The sequence below is a fragment of the Pleurodeles waltl genome, chromosome 2_2, assembly GCF_031143425.1.
Source record: "Pleurodeles waltl isolate 20211129_DDA chromosome 2_2, aPleWal1.hap1.20221129, whole genome shotgun sequence".
NCBI classification, from domain to species: domain Eukaryota; kingdom Metazoa; phylum Chordata; class Amphibia; order Caudata; family Salamandridae; genus Pleurodeles; species Pleurodeles waltl.
The window spans coordinates 185,488,449-185,503,309 of record NC_090439.1 but is presented as its reverse complement, the minus strand read 5'-3'; the positions used below and the strand labels follow the sequence as shown (position 1 = coordinate 185,503,309).

Here is a 14,861-nt window from a genome sequence, read left to right as displayed (position 1 = left end):
GTATATGGTTTGTGTTGCCCCTATCCCTATGTGTCTCCATTGCATCCTATTGTAACTATACATTGTTTGCACTGTTTTCTAATACTATTACTGCATATTTTGGTATTGTGTACATATATCTTGTGTATATTTGCTATCCTCATACTGAGGGTACTCACTGAGATACTTTTGGCATATTGTCATAAAAATAAAGTACCTTTATTTTTAGTATATCTGTGTATTGTGTTTTCTTATGATATTGTGCATATGACACTAAGTGGTACTGTAGGAGCTTCACTCGTCTCCTAGTTCAGCCTAAGCTGCTCTGCTAAGCTACCATTATCTATCAGCCTATGCTGCTAGACACCCTATACACTAATAAGGGATAACTGGGCCTGGTGCAAGGTGCAAGTACCCCTTGGTACTCACTACAAGCCAGTCCAGCCTCCTACACCAAGTCCAAGAGTCGCGACAGTGTCGAGAGTGGGCAGGAGCCCAGGAAATGCCAGCTGAGGGTACAAGGAAGCTTCCACCTGTTGGAAGAAGCTTGGTGTTCTGCAAGAACGAAGAGGACTAGGAACTTCCCCTTTGGAGGATGGATGTCCCACGGCGTGCTGGGGGTTGCAGAAGTGTTTCCATGCAGAAATACTGCAAACAAGCCTTGCTAGCTGCAAGAGTTGCAGTAGAGCATTTTGGGTGCTGGTGGGGACCAGGAAGGACCAGGGTATCGCCCTTTGGAGAAGGAGACAGAGGGGGTGCTAAGCAACTCAGAGAGCCCCTGCAGAAGTACCAGAACAGGCACTTAGAAGATCTGAGGACAGCGGTCGACTCAGACTCAGCGAGTTGGGCAATGCAGGACAGAGTGCTGGGGACCCAGGCTAGGGTGTGCACAAAGGAATCCTTGGAAAAGTGCTCAGAAACCGGAGCAGCTGCAAATCACGCAGTACACAGGTTTGCTGTCTGGCGTGGGCAGGCAAGGTCTTACCTCCACCAAATTTGGACAGAAGGGCCACTGGACTGTGGGAGACACTTGGACCCAGCTCCTGTGTTCCAGGGACCACCCTCGTCCGGATGAGAGGGGACCCTGAGGACCAGTGATGCAGTAGTTTGGTGCCTGCGTTAGCAGGGGGAAGATTCCGTCGACCCACAGGAGATTTCTTCTTGGCTTCCAGTGCAGGGTGAAGGCAGACAGCCCTCAGAGCATGCACCACCAGGAAACAGTCGAGAAATCAGGCAGGATGAGGCGCTACAATGGTGCTGGTAGTCGTCTTGCTACTTTCAGGCGGTTTTGCAGGTGTCCTGGAGCAGTCAGTGGTCGATCCTTGGCAGAAGTCGAAGAGGGAAGTGCAGAAGAACTCTGGTGAGCTCTTGCATTTGTTATCTGAGGAATAGCCCAGAGGAGAGACCCTAAATAGCCAGAAAAAGAGGTTTGGCTACTGAGAAAGGAGGCTTGGCTACTAAAAGAGGTAAGCACCTATTAGGAGGGGTCTCTGATGTCACCTGCTGGCACTGGCCACTCAGAGCTGTCCATTGTGCCCCAACACCTCCGAATCCAAGATGACAGAGGTCTGGGACACACTGGAGGAGCTCTGGGCACCTCCCCTGGGAGGTACTGGTCAGGGGAGTGGTCACTCCCCTTTCCTTTGTCCAGTTTCGCGCCAGAGCAGGGCTGGGGGATTCCTGAACCGGTGTAGACTGGCTTAAGCAGAGATGGGCACCATCTGTGCCCATCAAAGCATTTCCAGAGGCTGGGGGAGGTTACTCCTCCCCAGCCCTTCACACCTATTTCCAAAGGGAGAGGGTGTAACACCCTCTCTCAGAGGAAATCCTTTGTTCTGCCTTCCTGGGCCAGGGCTGCCTGGACCCCAGGAGGGCAGAAACCTGTCTGAGGGGTTGGCAGCAGCAGCAGCTGCAGTGGAGACCCCGAAAATTCAGTTTGGCAGTACCCGGGTTCTGTGCTAGAGACCTGGGGGACCATGGAATTGTCCCCCCAATGCCAGAATGTCATTGGGGTGACAATTCCATGATCTTAGACATGTTACATGACCATGTTCGTAGTTACCATTGTGACGCTGTACATAGGTAGTGACCTATGTACAGTGCACACGTGTAATGGTGTCTCCGCATTGACAAAGTCCGGGAAATTTGCCCTGAACGATGTGGGGGCACCTTGGCTAGTGCCAGGGTGTCCACACACTAAGTAACTTTGCACCCAACCTTCACCAGGTGAAGGTTAGACATATAGGTGACTTATAAGTTACTTAAGTGCAGTAGTAAATGGCTGTGAAATAACGTGGACGTTATTTCACGCTGGCTGCACTGGCAGGCTTGTGTAAGAATTCTCAGAGCTCCCTATGGGTGGCAAAAGAAATGCTGCAGCCCATAGGGATCTCCTGGAACCCCAATACCCTGGGTACCTCAGTACCATATACTAGGGAATTATATGGGTGTACCAGTATGCCAATGTGAATTGGCAAATTGAGTTACTAGCCTGCTAGTGACAAATTTGGAAAGCAGAGAGACCATAACCACTGAGGCTCAGTGAGACAGGTAGGCATCACACAGGAAACACATACAGGGCACATACTTATGATCACTGGGGCCCTGACTGGCAGGGTCCCAGTGACACATAGACTAAAACAACATATATACAGTGAAATATGGGGGTAACATGCCAGGCAAGAAGGTACTTTCCTACAGAGCACTGATGAGATAACCCACCTTTGTCTTATCGTGAGAAAATTGTGTGGGTCTGTAGGCAAAGTAAACAGTCAACGCATCCAAAAACTCTTGCAGCTTAGTTGTTTCACCGGAAAACTGAGGAGTTGAGGTGAAAACGGTAGGAACATCCGTACTGCGGAAGGCCAAAGCTTGTCGTAAGGCAGCATTCTCATTTCGTAATTGTTGCAGTTCTTGAGCCTGTTGCTAAATGGTTGCCAGAAGGGACTGGTCAGGGTCTGCAGCCGCTGCTACAGTATCATCCATTCTGCTAGACGAAGTCGGGTTTATTGGGTGCTGCAATCTGTCACGACTTACTCGTTGCTTGAGCCTGGAGTCCGCTGAACGAGTGACGAGGTTCTTGTTCTTGTAGGTTCTGCCTTGGCCCAGATAGGGGTGAATCTTTCTGGTAGCCACGGTGCTGCAGGCGGTGGGAACACCAAGGGCAGTCCGTGTCCTTCAGAAGTAGTGCCAGAGGGAAAAAAAGCCTAAAAAGGGGGGAAAAAAACTCAAAAAGGAATATCCTGGAATAAGAGCAAAAAGATCAATACTATTAGAACAAAAAGACCAAAAATGAACAGGAAAACACTGGAACAAAAAGAGGAACCAGTATCTGATGCAAGGGAGAAGGAGTGAAGACACCATCCAACAGGAAGTGTTGCAGCGCAGGAAGGAAAGGAAGCACAGCCCTTAAATACCCATAGAACAGGAAACGACCGGCAGGAAGTAAAAGGACACCATATTGGATAGGGATCAAGACATAGAAGGCAATGGACAAGGCACCATAGTGAGTAGGGAACCAAGGTATGCTGGTAAGGGAGGGGAATAATGGGAAAAGGGAAAAACATAAAAAGGGGAGAAAAAACGAGGGCCACAGCAAGAGAAGGACACAATAGCAGGTTTGGAGGGAAATGCTATCCCTTATTGGAGGCGCGCCGCGCCACAAAGAAACGAGGCCCCATGCCCAATTTGGGACCTCAAGTAGTACAGGAGAGTCTGGGGGCGCGGCCATCCCAGCCCCGCGTGCCGCGGCCCGAGACGAGTTTTCGGCTTGTGCCGCAGCGCAACAGTATTTGCCCCAGGCCCCTGTCAGCATGCAAATCCACCCTAAATGAGCCATGCCAACAGCTAGGACCAAGAGCTGAGTAGTCCCAATAAGGACTTTGGTGCTCACCCATTGGACCATTCACTGCTATTCAAGTTCAATAATCAATCCTGAAACCTTCTCATAAGAATGATAGACCAAGGGTGTTGTTCGAAATTTTATAAAAAGGATTAATAGGCAATTACATGAAATATGCTATCTGCAAGTTAGCAGCAAATCTATACATTTTGCTACAGGAGCATGGGCCCTGAATTTGGCCTGGGCCTGGGCATGGCCTGAGTCCTAAGGACCATTTATCTCACCCTGCTGATGCTGGTATCTGTTTCACCACATAAGATCATAAGTGCAAGAACTCAGTACATTTCTATAATAATTCTGACACAGATTTGCCTTCTAAAGGTGGAGAATGAGGTGCTCCTCCAGTACAGAAGAAAACATGTCCTTTTATAGAAGCTTGGGCAAAGACCTTTATACATTATACACAATTGCATGGTTATCGGGATAAGTATCAATAGGGAACAAGGAAGAAGAAACATTTTACTACAAAATACATGTGAAGATTATCTCATGGTAGTATTACATCGCATCTCAGTCATTCTCACTGTTTATTCGAGCAAGGCAATTCATACAGTGTATAGCAGTAGCCTGTGACAATTGAAATGTCTCTGGTTGGGTACAGTGAGGGAAAAGTTTCTAGAAACACTCTTTGTTTATTAATGTGAATCTCGCAATTCTTTAATTAGAAAGGATAATGACAGCATCAAGCATCACATAATGTATTGTGATATTGATCCAAAGATGGAGGACAGTGTATATACAGTTTAGGTTAGCATTAGCTCAATTCCTAATACAATTGGTTTGAGAAGGGATATAAATCCTCCATATCTACGAACATTTCTGACAGGCCTGAGTGTTAGTGGTTGCTGGATTGAGCTCATTTCTGCTTGTAATGTATGGATGGGCCTATGCTCCTTGTGTGTAATAAATTGATCTAAAGTCCTTAGGTTTAGAAAGACACTGGCGTTACGGCCCACTTGTCATATGGTCAGGTGGTGATGCTGGGTGGAGTAATCTCACTCGTAGAAGAGGGTGGATGTGTGATTATTAGCTTGAGAAAGGGGTGGGAGAACAATAATGTTATACTGACGTTGCAGACCATATTTGGGGCCGTATTTATACTCCGTTTGCGCCGAATTTGCGTCGTTTTTTTCGACGCAAATTCGACGCTAAACTAACGCCAACTAACGCCATATTTATACTATGGCGTTAGAGGCGAATAGCGCCAAAGTTCCCGGAATGTGCGTCATTTTTTAGCGTGAACCCCTTCCTTGCGTTAATGATATGCAAGGGAGGCGTTCCCGTCTAAAAAATGACTCCCAGGCCTTTACGTGGTATTTATACTCCCGGGCAAAAGAGACGCCCGGGAGTGGGCGTGGCTAAAAACGGCGCATTTGCGCCGCTTTTTAACGCCTGGGTCAGGCATGGCGTTAAGGGACAAGTGGGCTCAAAATGAGCCCAGAGTGCCCTCCCCTGCCCCCAGGGACCCCCCCTGCCACCCTTGCCCACCCCAGGAGGACACCCAAGGCTGGAGGGACCCACCCCAGGGACATTCAGGTAAGTATTTTTTTATTTTTTTTTAATAATTTTTTTGGGCATAGGGGGGCCTGATTTGTGCCCCCCTACATGCCACTATGCCCAATGACCATGCCCAGGGGACAGAAGTCCCCTGGGCATGGCCATTGGGCAAGGGGGCATGACTCCTATCTTTACAATGATAGGAGTCATGTTGATGGGGGATGGGCGTCGAAAATAAATGGCGCAAGTCGGGTTACGACGATTTTTTCGACGTAACCTGACTTGCCCCATTTTAAGACGCCCATGCGCCATTTTCCCCCTACGCCGGCGCTGCCTGGTGTACGTGGTTTTTCTCGCGCACACCAGGCAGCGCCGGTCTGCTTGCGCCGGCTAACGCCATTCCATAAATACGGCGCCCGCATGGCGCTTCAGAATGGCGTTAGCCGGCGCAAAACTTTTTGACGCTAAACTGCGTTAGCGCAGTTTAGCGTCAAAAAGTATAAATATGGGCCTTGATGTCTCTACTGTTAATCATGTAAAAAAAATAATTAATGTGAAACTATCAAGTGTGTCAGCCTGAGGAATCAGTCATCACATCACGCCATATCATGCTTTGTAGACATTATTGTGAATGGTGCACTGAAGGGTGATAAACCTTATCAAAGAACACATTATTTTTTTCTGATTTCTTGCTAGTCGGTAAAGGTTCTAGAGCACTTGCTTTATTACCTGACGACTTTCCACATAGAAACAGCATTTACTTACAATTGCTTCTGGGTGGTAGGAAGTAGCCAGTAATTCCGCCGTGGAACAGTCTGAAAGCTTTGTGTTGAAGCGTTACTGAAGACACTGATACAAGACACTGATACGGGAAGCGTTTCAGAAAGTATGACGTATGCTTACAATTAAACGAGTTTTTTGGCAGCTCTTAAGCATTTTATTTCTTCCTCTTAAAGCAAAAACATGTTTACAGTCGCCATGAAATGAACCATTGTGAAGAAGATAAACAAAATAAGGAGATATTCCAAAGAACAATGAAAAAACGCTTGGAGTCATTCAAGACTACAAAACTTGGAATAAATCACTCAAAAAAGATTATCAAGAACTATAAAAGAGGGCAAAAAAGGGTAAGAGGAAACTGCCGGCTCTTGTGCTAACTATAAATACAGAAATTTCGATGAAACGCATATAACTGGGACAGTACATCTGATGGCATTAAGATTGGTTAATAGGAAGAGCACATTTTTTGTGAATACTCTGTTAGCAGTCCCTAGCATAATTGCATATTTGTAAATGGTTTGGCAATCGATAGTATACATTTTACTACAGCGCATCTCACTGAACAGTATTTGTGTTTGTTTTTTTTTACAATAAAACAACATTACATAGGAGCATGTTCATTGTGTACGAACAACATAAGCCTTGATGGAAGAGTTATAGAGAGAGACATAGGGGCTAATTAACAAGACCTTTGCGCCGGCGGTTCGTCACTTTTTGCCATATAAAAAGTGACGCACCTAGGGCGCAAGGGGCTTGTAAAATAAGCCCAGTAGTTTTCTAAACAGGTCATGTATATTACTTTCAGGACCAGTCGAAATAGTTAAAGACTCATTTTGTAATTTTGCGAGAATTCTTTTTTAGTTGCAGCTTACATTATTCGACTTTGAAGGTTCTTCTCAGTCACAAATACCACAACGTTCTCATAACGCCCTCTCGAAATCCATTTATTTTCTCTAAATTGTATAGAGTGAAATGTTAATAATTTCAGTCGGTTTAACAGGTTTCACGTTTCCATATTTTTAATGCAGGGATTTCATTATTAAGGTGTTTCAATCACAGACAATGGAGGCCCCAGTTGTCTCCATTACGCACCAATGGCGATCAGGGCAGCTACCAGGCAGCAATGTACACAACGAACATGGGGCCAAATATATGAAAACATTTTAAAATTGCAAACCCTGTTGTTTTTGGCTAATCACAGGGCAGCAAAATTAGAGACCTGCACAATTACTATTGGTTTGGCAGATCCTTCAGTGACACCCCCCACCACCAACCAGGACATTTTGTGATGCAACCCACTAATACATTGGTCGAATCTTAGAATTAAATGCTGGTCTCAAAAAGTTGGTGTTGTTTTACAATCTACTTCGCAAGTCCAGACTGTATGGCCTGCAGGAGATACCATAGTTCTGTAACATTTTCTTTGCATGTGTATGAGTACAAATTAGTATAAAATCTTCTCAAATGTTGTTATTTAACTTTTACAGAGAAACAGTTCCATGAACATTATACCAAATGGAAACATAACGTACAACAATTCAATGGATGACTATAAAGGTAGTGGAAAAGGTAAATGCAACAGTTTAAAAAGATTGATTCTTTGACTAGTACTGTTACTACAACGTCTGCAGACTGAAAATATAAGTTTTTTAAGAATTGGGAGAGTTATGTTTACATTTAATGCAGAAAAGTTGCCATTCCCTCTACCTTTGTGCTGGTCTTAAAGGGTCAATTTGTTCATAGAGCTCATCCCAAGGAAGGTCTATTGAAAACAACTTACTGCTAAGGCAAAGTCGTGGAGGAAGAGGGAAATTCTGAGCAAGGGAAATGTCGTAGGCGATGTTTGTAGTAACTAAGGGCCAGATGCATCAGTGTTCAATTTTGCAATTCCTTAATAGCAAATTTTAGGTAATCGCTATTTAGGAAATGCAAAATGAAATGTAACAAAATAGCGATTCCCTACTAGAGATTTCTACGGAGTCGCAATTGCTATTAGGGAATCACTATAAAGAAATGCCACTTCATTTGTTCCTATGGGCCTTCAGGCCTATAGGTGCGAATGGTTTTGCATTTCCTAATTTGTGATTTCTTATTAGGGAATCGCAAATTAGGAAATGCAAAACCAATGGTTCCGAGGGCCTAAGGCCCCCTTTGATGTACCCTAGAAATTCATTGTACATATTTGAAGCGCACACATACCATAAGGGCATGTGTTCACTACATGGCACTTGTAAAAATGCATTTTTAATGCATTTTTAAAATTTGCACATGGTTACCATCAACTTGGTAATAACATTTCCTAACTGCCCATTTTTGCATTTCGGAAATGCTTGATACATGTGGTTATGAAATCGCAAATAGGTAATCCCTATTTGCGATTTCATATTTAGGGAATCGCAAATTGCAATTCCCTATTTGGAATCACAGTTTTAGGGAATCGCAAAAAAATCTTAATTTCCTAAAATGGGACTGCCAATGCCTTTCATACATTCAGAAAGTCTATATTGCATTCCCATCAGTGGAATTTTGCAATTCGCACCATTTGTGAATGCAAAATACTTTGCTACATCTGGCCCCAAATTACTTCAAACATGTTTTATGTGCACAACTTATGCCCTTCACAAAGTACGTTTTACATTTAAGGGCCATTTTTTAAGAAGAACTTTTTTTTACAAAGGTAATAGGAAGTTTTAATGCAATTAGGCAATTCTTCAAAGAAGGGCTTTTCTCTCATTTATTGTAATGGCTGCAGACCTGAATTCTAATCTTAGTCCGAAACGTGTAAAAATGTACGATCTTGAGTACATCACTCATTCATTTCCTGTACTGCTTCTAATAAAATGTATGCTAGCTAATAAAGCAAAACATACTTGGAAGTTTACATTTTTTAAGATTCCAGGGCAATGAAAGTCATTTACTTCAAACCATGCTCTTAAAAATGTACCTAAAAATCAGTCAATGCAAAGCACCGATTTGTGTGCATATAGGCCTGTATTTAAGAAAAATGATGCACAACTGTGCTAGCGCAGTTGGGCGTCATTTTTCTTATCGCAAGCTAATGCCATTCCCTATTGCCATCTGTGTGCCGTATTTAACAAATGATGTACGAAGGCACTAAAGAATCAATCAATCAATCATAATACTTGTAAAGCACGACTAGTCACGCCCTAGGGTCTCAAGGCGCTGGGGTGGTGGAGGGGCAGTGAGTGGGAGGCCGTCGATGAACAGTGGGGGTCAGGTGTTAAACCGAGTTTTGAGGTATTTTCTGAATTGTGATAGAGTGGGAGGTCTTCTGAGGTGGATGGGAAGGGAATTCCAGGTCTTGGTGGCATGGTGGGAGAAGTTTCTTCCTCCTGCTGTGGCCTTCTGGACACGTGAGACGGCGGCGAGTGCAAGGTCGGCGGAGCGGAGCTGTCTGGCAGGCGTGTAGAAGGGGAGTCTTTGGTTGAGGCATTCTGGTCCGGCGTTGTGGAGGGCTTTGTAGGAGTGCGTGAGAAGCTTGAATGTGATTCTCTTGTCTATTGGGAGCCAGTGCAGATCTCTCGGTAGAGCGGATGTTTGGCTGTTTTGGGGGTGTTGATGATAAGACGGGCGGAGGTGTTCTGGATGCGTTGCAGTCTTTTCTGTACCTGGTGGTGGTTTTGGCGTAGAGTGTGTTGCCATAGTCCAGGTGGCTGCTGACGAGGGCATGGGTGACTGTTCTTTTGGATTCGGTTAGGATCCATTTGAAGATCTTCCGGAGAATGGGCATGGTGTTAAAACAGGCAGAGGAGACTGCGCTGACTAGACGGTTCTTCAAAAGTGTTGAGTCCAGGATGAAGCCGAGGTTGTGGGCGTGGTCGGCGGGATCGGAACGCTTCCAAGGGCAGTGGGCAACAAGGAGATGTCTGAGGGGTTGTTGCCGATGAAGAGGACTTCTGTTTTTTCAGTGTTAAGCTTGAGGTATCTCTCCTCATCCAGGCGGCGACTGCCCTCATCCCATTGTGGAAGTTGGTTTTGGCTGTGTGCGGGTCGTTGGTGAGGGAGATGATTAGCTGAGTGTCGTCAACGTATGAGACGATGTTGAGTGCGTGGTGTCTGGCGATGGTGGCTAGGGGGGTCATATAGAGGTTGAAGACAGTGGGGCTCAGAGAGGAGCCTTGCAGGACACTGCAGATGATCTTGGTAGCCTCTGAGTAGAAGAGGGGGAGTAGCACTCTTTGGGTCGTGTCGGAGAGGAAGGAGGTGATCCATTCTAGAGCTTTGTCTCAGATGCCGGCGTCGTGGAGACGGGTCTGTAGCCTGCGGTAGGAGATGGTGTCAAAGGCAGTAGACAGGTTGAGGAGGATGAGAGCCGCAGTCTCACCCATGTCCAGGGGGATGCGGATGTCATCTGTGGCGGCGAGGAGGGCGGTCTCGGTGCTGTGGTTGCTCCAGAAGCCTGACTGTGAGGGGTCCAGGATGTTGTTGAGTTCGATGTGTCTGGTGAGTTGTCTGTTGACAGCCTTTTCGATGACCTTAGCTTGGAAGGGGAGCAGAGAGATGGGCCGGAAGTTCTTGAGGTCTTCTGGGTCTGCAGAGGGTTTCTACAGTAAGGGCTTGATTTCGGCATGTTTCCAGATTTCTGGGAAGGTGGCAGTATCGAAGGAGCGGTTGATGATGTGCCGGAGCTTGGGTGTGATGGTGCTGCTTGCTTTGTTGAAGATGTGGTGGGGGCAGGGATCGGAGGGAGAGCCGGAGTGGATGGAGTTCATGATGTTGAGGGTTTCTTTGTTGGAGATGTTGGTCCAGCAGACAAGGTGGTGGGGGTTTGGTGGAGCTTTGGTGGTGGATGTGCCGGTGGTGTGCGTGGGAAGGGCCTGGGTCGGGAAGCTGTTGTTGATGTCTGCTATCTTGTGATGTAAGTAGGTGGAGAGTTTATTGCAGATTTCTTGTGAAGGTATGATATCCATGGAGTTTGCTCTGGGGTTGGTCAGTTGGCTGATGATCGCGAGGAGTTCTATGCTGTTGTGTGCTTTTTTGTTGATGCGTTCCTGGAAGGCGTTTCTCTTGGTGGTCCTGATGAGTTGTTGGTGTGTGTAGGAGGCTGGCCAGGCTTGTAGTGGGTACCAGAGGTACTTGCACCTTGTGCCAGGTCCAGTTATCCCTTATTAGTTTAGAAGAGGTGTTTCTAGCAGCATAGACTGATAGAAGGTAGCTATGGCAAAGCAGCTTAGGCTGAACTAGGAGACATGTAAAGCTCCTACTATACCACTGGTGTCATATGCACAATATCATAAGAAAACACAATACACAGAAGTACTAAAAATAAAGGTACTTTATTTTTATGACAATATGCCAAAAGTATCTCAGTGAGTACCCTCAGTATGAGGATGAGTTATATACACAAGATATATGTACATAAACCAAACTTAGGTAAGTAATAGCAAGAAAAGTAATGCAAACAGTGTAGAATTACAATAGATTGCAATAGGAGCACATAGGTATAGAGGCAACACAAACCATATACTCCAAAAGTGGAATGCAAACCACAAATGGACCCCAAACCTACATGAGCTTGTAGAGGGTCGCTGGGACTGTAAGAAAACAGTGAGGGTTAGAAAAATAGCCCACCCCAAGACCCTGAAAGGTAGGTGTAAAGTGCATCTACTACCCCCAGAGAGCACAGAAGTCGTCATAGGGAGATTCTGCAGGAAGAATAAACACCAGCAATGCAACAACAGTGGATTTCCGGACCTGAGTACCTTTAAGACAAGGGGACCAAGTCCAATAGTCGCGACAGTGTTGAGATTGGACAGGAGCCCAGGAAATGCCAGCTGAGGGTGCAAGGAAGCTGACACCGGATGGAAGAAGCTTGGAGTTCTGCAAGAAAGAAGAGAGCTGGGAACTTCTCCTTTGGAAGACAGATGTCCCACGTCGCGATGAAGCTTGCAGAGGTGTTCACATGCAGAAAGACCGCAAACAAGCCTTGCTAGCTGCAAGGGTTGGGGAAGAGGTTTTTGGGTGCTGCTGTGGCCCAGGAGGGACCAGGATGTTGCCACTTGGAGGAGGGGACAGAGGGGGCGCCCAGCAACTCAGCGAGCCCTCACAGAAGCAGGCAGCACCCACAGAAGAGTGAACCGGAGTCCACGCGAAGTCACAAAAGGGAGTCCCACGAAGCCGGAGGACAACTCAGAAGGTTGTGCACTGCAGGTGAGAGTGTCGGGGACCCAGGCTTGGCTGTGCATGAAGGATATCCTGGAAGAGTGCACAGGAGCCGGATCAGCTGCAAATCACGCGGTACCCAGCAATGCAGTCTAGCGTGGGGAGGCAAGGACTTACCTCCACCAAACTTGGACTGAAGAGTCACTGGAGTGTGGGAGTCACTTGGACAGAATTGCTGAGTTCCAGGGACCACGCTTGTCGTGCTGAGAGGGGACCCAGAGGACCAGTGATGCAGTCTTTTGGTGCCTGCGGTTGCAGGGGGAATATTCCGTCAACCCACTGGAGATTTCTTCAGAGCTCCTGGTGCAGAGAGGAGGCAGGCTACCCCCAGAGCATGCACCACCTGGAAACAGTCAAGAAAGCCGGCAGGATGAAGCGATACAAGGTTGCTAGTAGTCGTCTTGCTACTTTGTTGCGGTTTTGCAGGCGTCCTGAGCAGTCAGCATTCAATCCTGGGTACTGCGTGATTTGCAGCTGCTCCGGCTCCTGTGCACTCTTCCATGATTTCCTTCGTGCACAGCCAAGCCTGGGTCCCCAACACTCCTTCCTGCAGTGCACAACCTTCTGAGTTGTCCTCCGGCGTCGTGGGACTCCCTTTTGTGATGTCGCATGGACTCTAGTTCACTCTTTCCCCAAGTGCCTGTTCAGGTACTTCTGCGGGTGCTGCCTGCTTCTGTGAGGGCTCCCTGAGTTGCCCAGTGCCCCCACGGTCTTCTCCTCCAAGTAGCGACATCCTGGTCCCTCCTGGGCCACAGCAGCACCCAAAAACATCTACCGCGACTCTTGCAGCTAGCAAGACTTGTTTGCGATATTTCTGTGTGGAAACACCTCTGCAAACTTCATTGCAACGTGGGACATCCGTCTTCCAAAGGAGAAGTCCCTAGCTCTCTTCTTTCTTGCAGAACTCCAAACTTCTTCCATCCGGTGGCAGCTTCCTTGCACCCTCAGCTGGCATTTCCTGGGCTCCTGCCCACTCTCGACACTGTTGCGACTAATGGACTTGGTCCCCTTGTCTTACAGGTACTCATGTCCGGAAATCCACTGTTGTTGCATTGCTGGTGTTTGTTCTTCCTGCAGAATCCCCCTATAACGACTTCTGTGCTCTCTGGGGGTAGTAGGTGCACTTTACACCTACCTTTCAGGGTCTTGGGGTGGGCTATTTTTCTAACCCTCACTGTTTTCTTACAGTCCCAGCGACCCTCTATGAGCTCACATAGGTTTGGGGTCCATTCGTGGTTCGCATTCCACTTTTGGAGTATATGGTTTGTGTTGCCCCTATACCTATGTGCTCCTATTGCAATCTACTGTAATTCTACACTGCTTGCATTACTTTTCTTGCTATTACTTACCTAATTTTGTTTTTTGTACATATATCTTGTGTATATAACTTATCCTCATACTGAGGGTACTCACTGAGATACTTTTGGCATATTGTCATAAAAATAAAGTACCTTTATTTTTAGTAACTCTGTGTATTGTGTTTTCTTATGATATTGTGCATATGATACCAGTGGTATAGTAGGAGCTTTACATGTCTTCTATTTCAACCTAAGCTGCTTTGTCATAGCTACCTTCTGTTAGCCTAAGCTGCTAGAAACACCTCTTCTACACTAATAAGGGATAACTGGACCTGGCACAAGGTGTAAGTACCTCGGGTACCCACCACAAGCCAGGCCAGCCTCCTACAATATGCCAAAAGTATAGCAGAGAATATCCTCACTTAGTAGGTAAGTAATATACACAAATTATATGTACACAAACCCAAAACAGGTAAGTAACAGTAAGAAAAGTAGTGCAAACAATGTAGAATCACAATAGGATGCAATAGGTAGACATTGGTCTAGGGGCAACACAAACCATATACTCCAAAAGTGGAATGCGAATCATGAATGGACCCCAGACCTATGGGAGGTTGTAGAGGGTCACTGGGACTGTAAGAAAACAGTCAGGGTGTCCAAGATACCCCACCCCAAGAACCTGAGAGTAAAGTTACCCTACTACCCCAAAAAAACAGAATAGCCGTGAAAGGGGATTCTGCAAGAACCACAAGCACCAGCAAAACACTGAAGATGGATTCCTGGACCTGAGGACCTGTAAAGGAAGAGGACCAAGTCCAAGAGTCACGAAAGTGTCCAGGGGGGCAGGAGCCCCAAAACCCCTGATGAAGGTGCTGGTGGGCTGCTTCTGGGTGAAAGAAGCCAAAGATTCTGCAACAACGAAAAGGGCTAGGAACTTCTCCTTTGGATGGAAGATGTCCCACGGCCTGCTGAAGGTTGCAAACATGTTTCCAGGCAAAAGTACCACAAACAGGCCTTGCTAGCTGTAAGAGTCACAGTAAAGGACTTTGAGTGCTGCTGGGGCCCAGGAAGGACCAGGATGTCGCCCCTTAGAGGAGGAGACAGAGGGGGTGCTCAGCAACTCAAAGAGCCCTCACAGAAGCAAGCAGCACCCGCAGAAGTACCTGAACAGGCACTTGGAAGATTTGTGAACTGGAGTCCACGCAGAGTTACTAAAGAGGGTC

At 46.6% G+C, this 14,861-nt stretch overlaps 1 protein-coding gene across 2 annotated transcripts in view; it reads left to right on the top strand.

Annotated features, from left to right (window-relative positions):
- Window positions 1-14,861, top strand: part of SLC9A3 (solute carrier family 9 member A3) — a 1,524,418-nt gene that overhangs the window by 1,284,893 nt on the left and 224,664 nt on the right. For both annotated transcript variants that reach the window (XM_069219612.1, XM_069219611.1), the window contains exons 13-14: window positions 6,334-6,504; window positions 7,645-7,726. In XM_069219612.1, coding sequence (XP_069075713.1) covers window positions 6,334-6,504; window positions 7,645-7,726 — 253 coding nt within the window. The remainder of the gene's footprint in view (window positions 1-6,333; window positions 6,505-7,644; window positions 7,727-14,861) is intronic.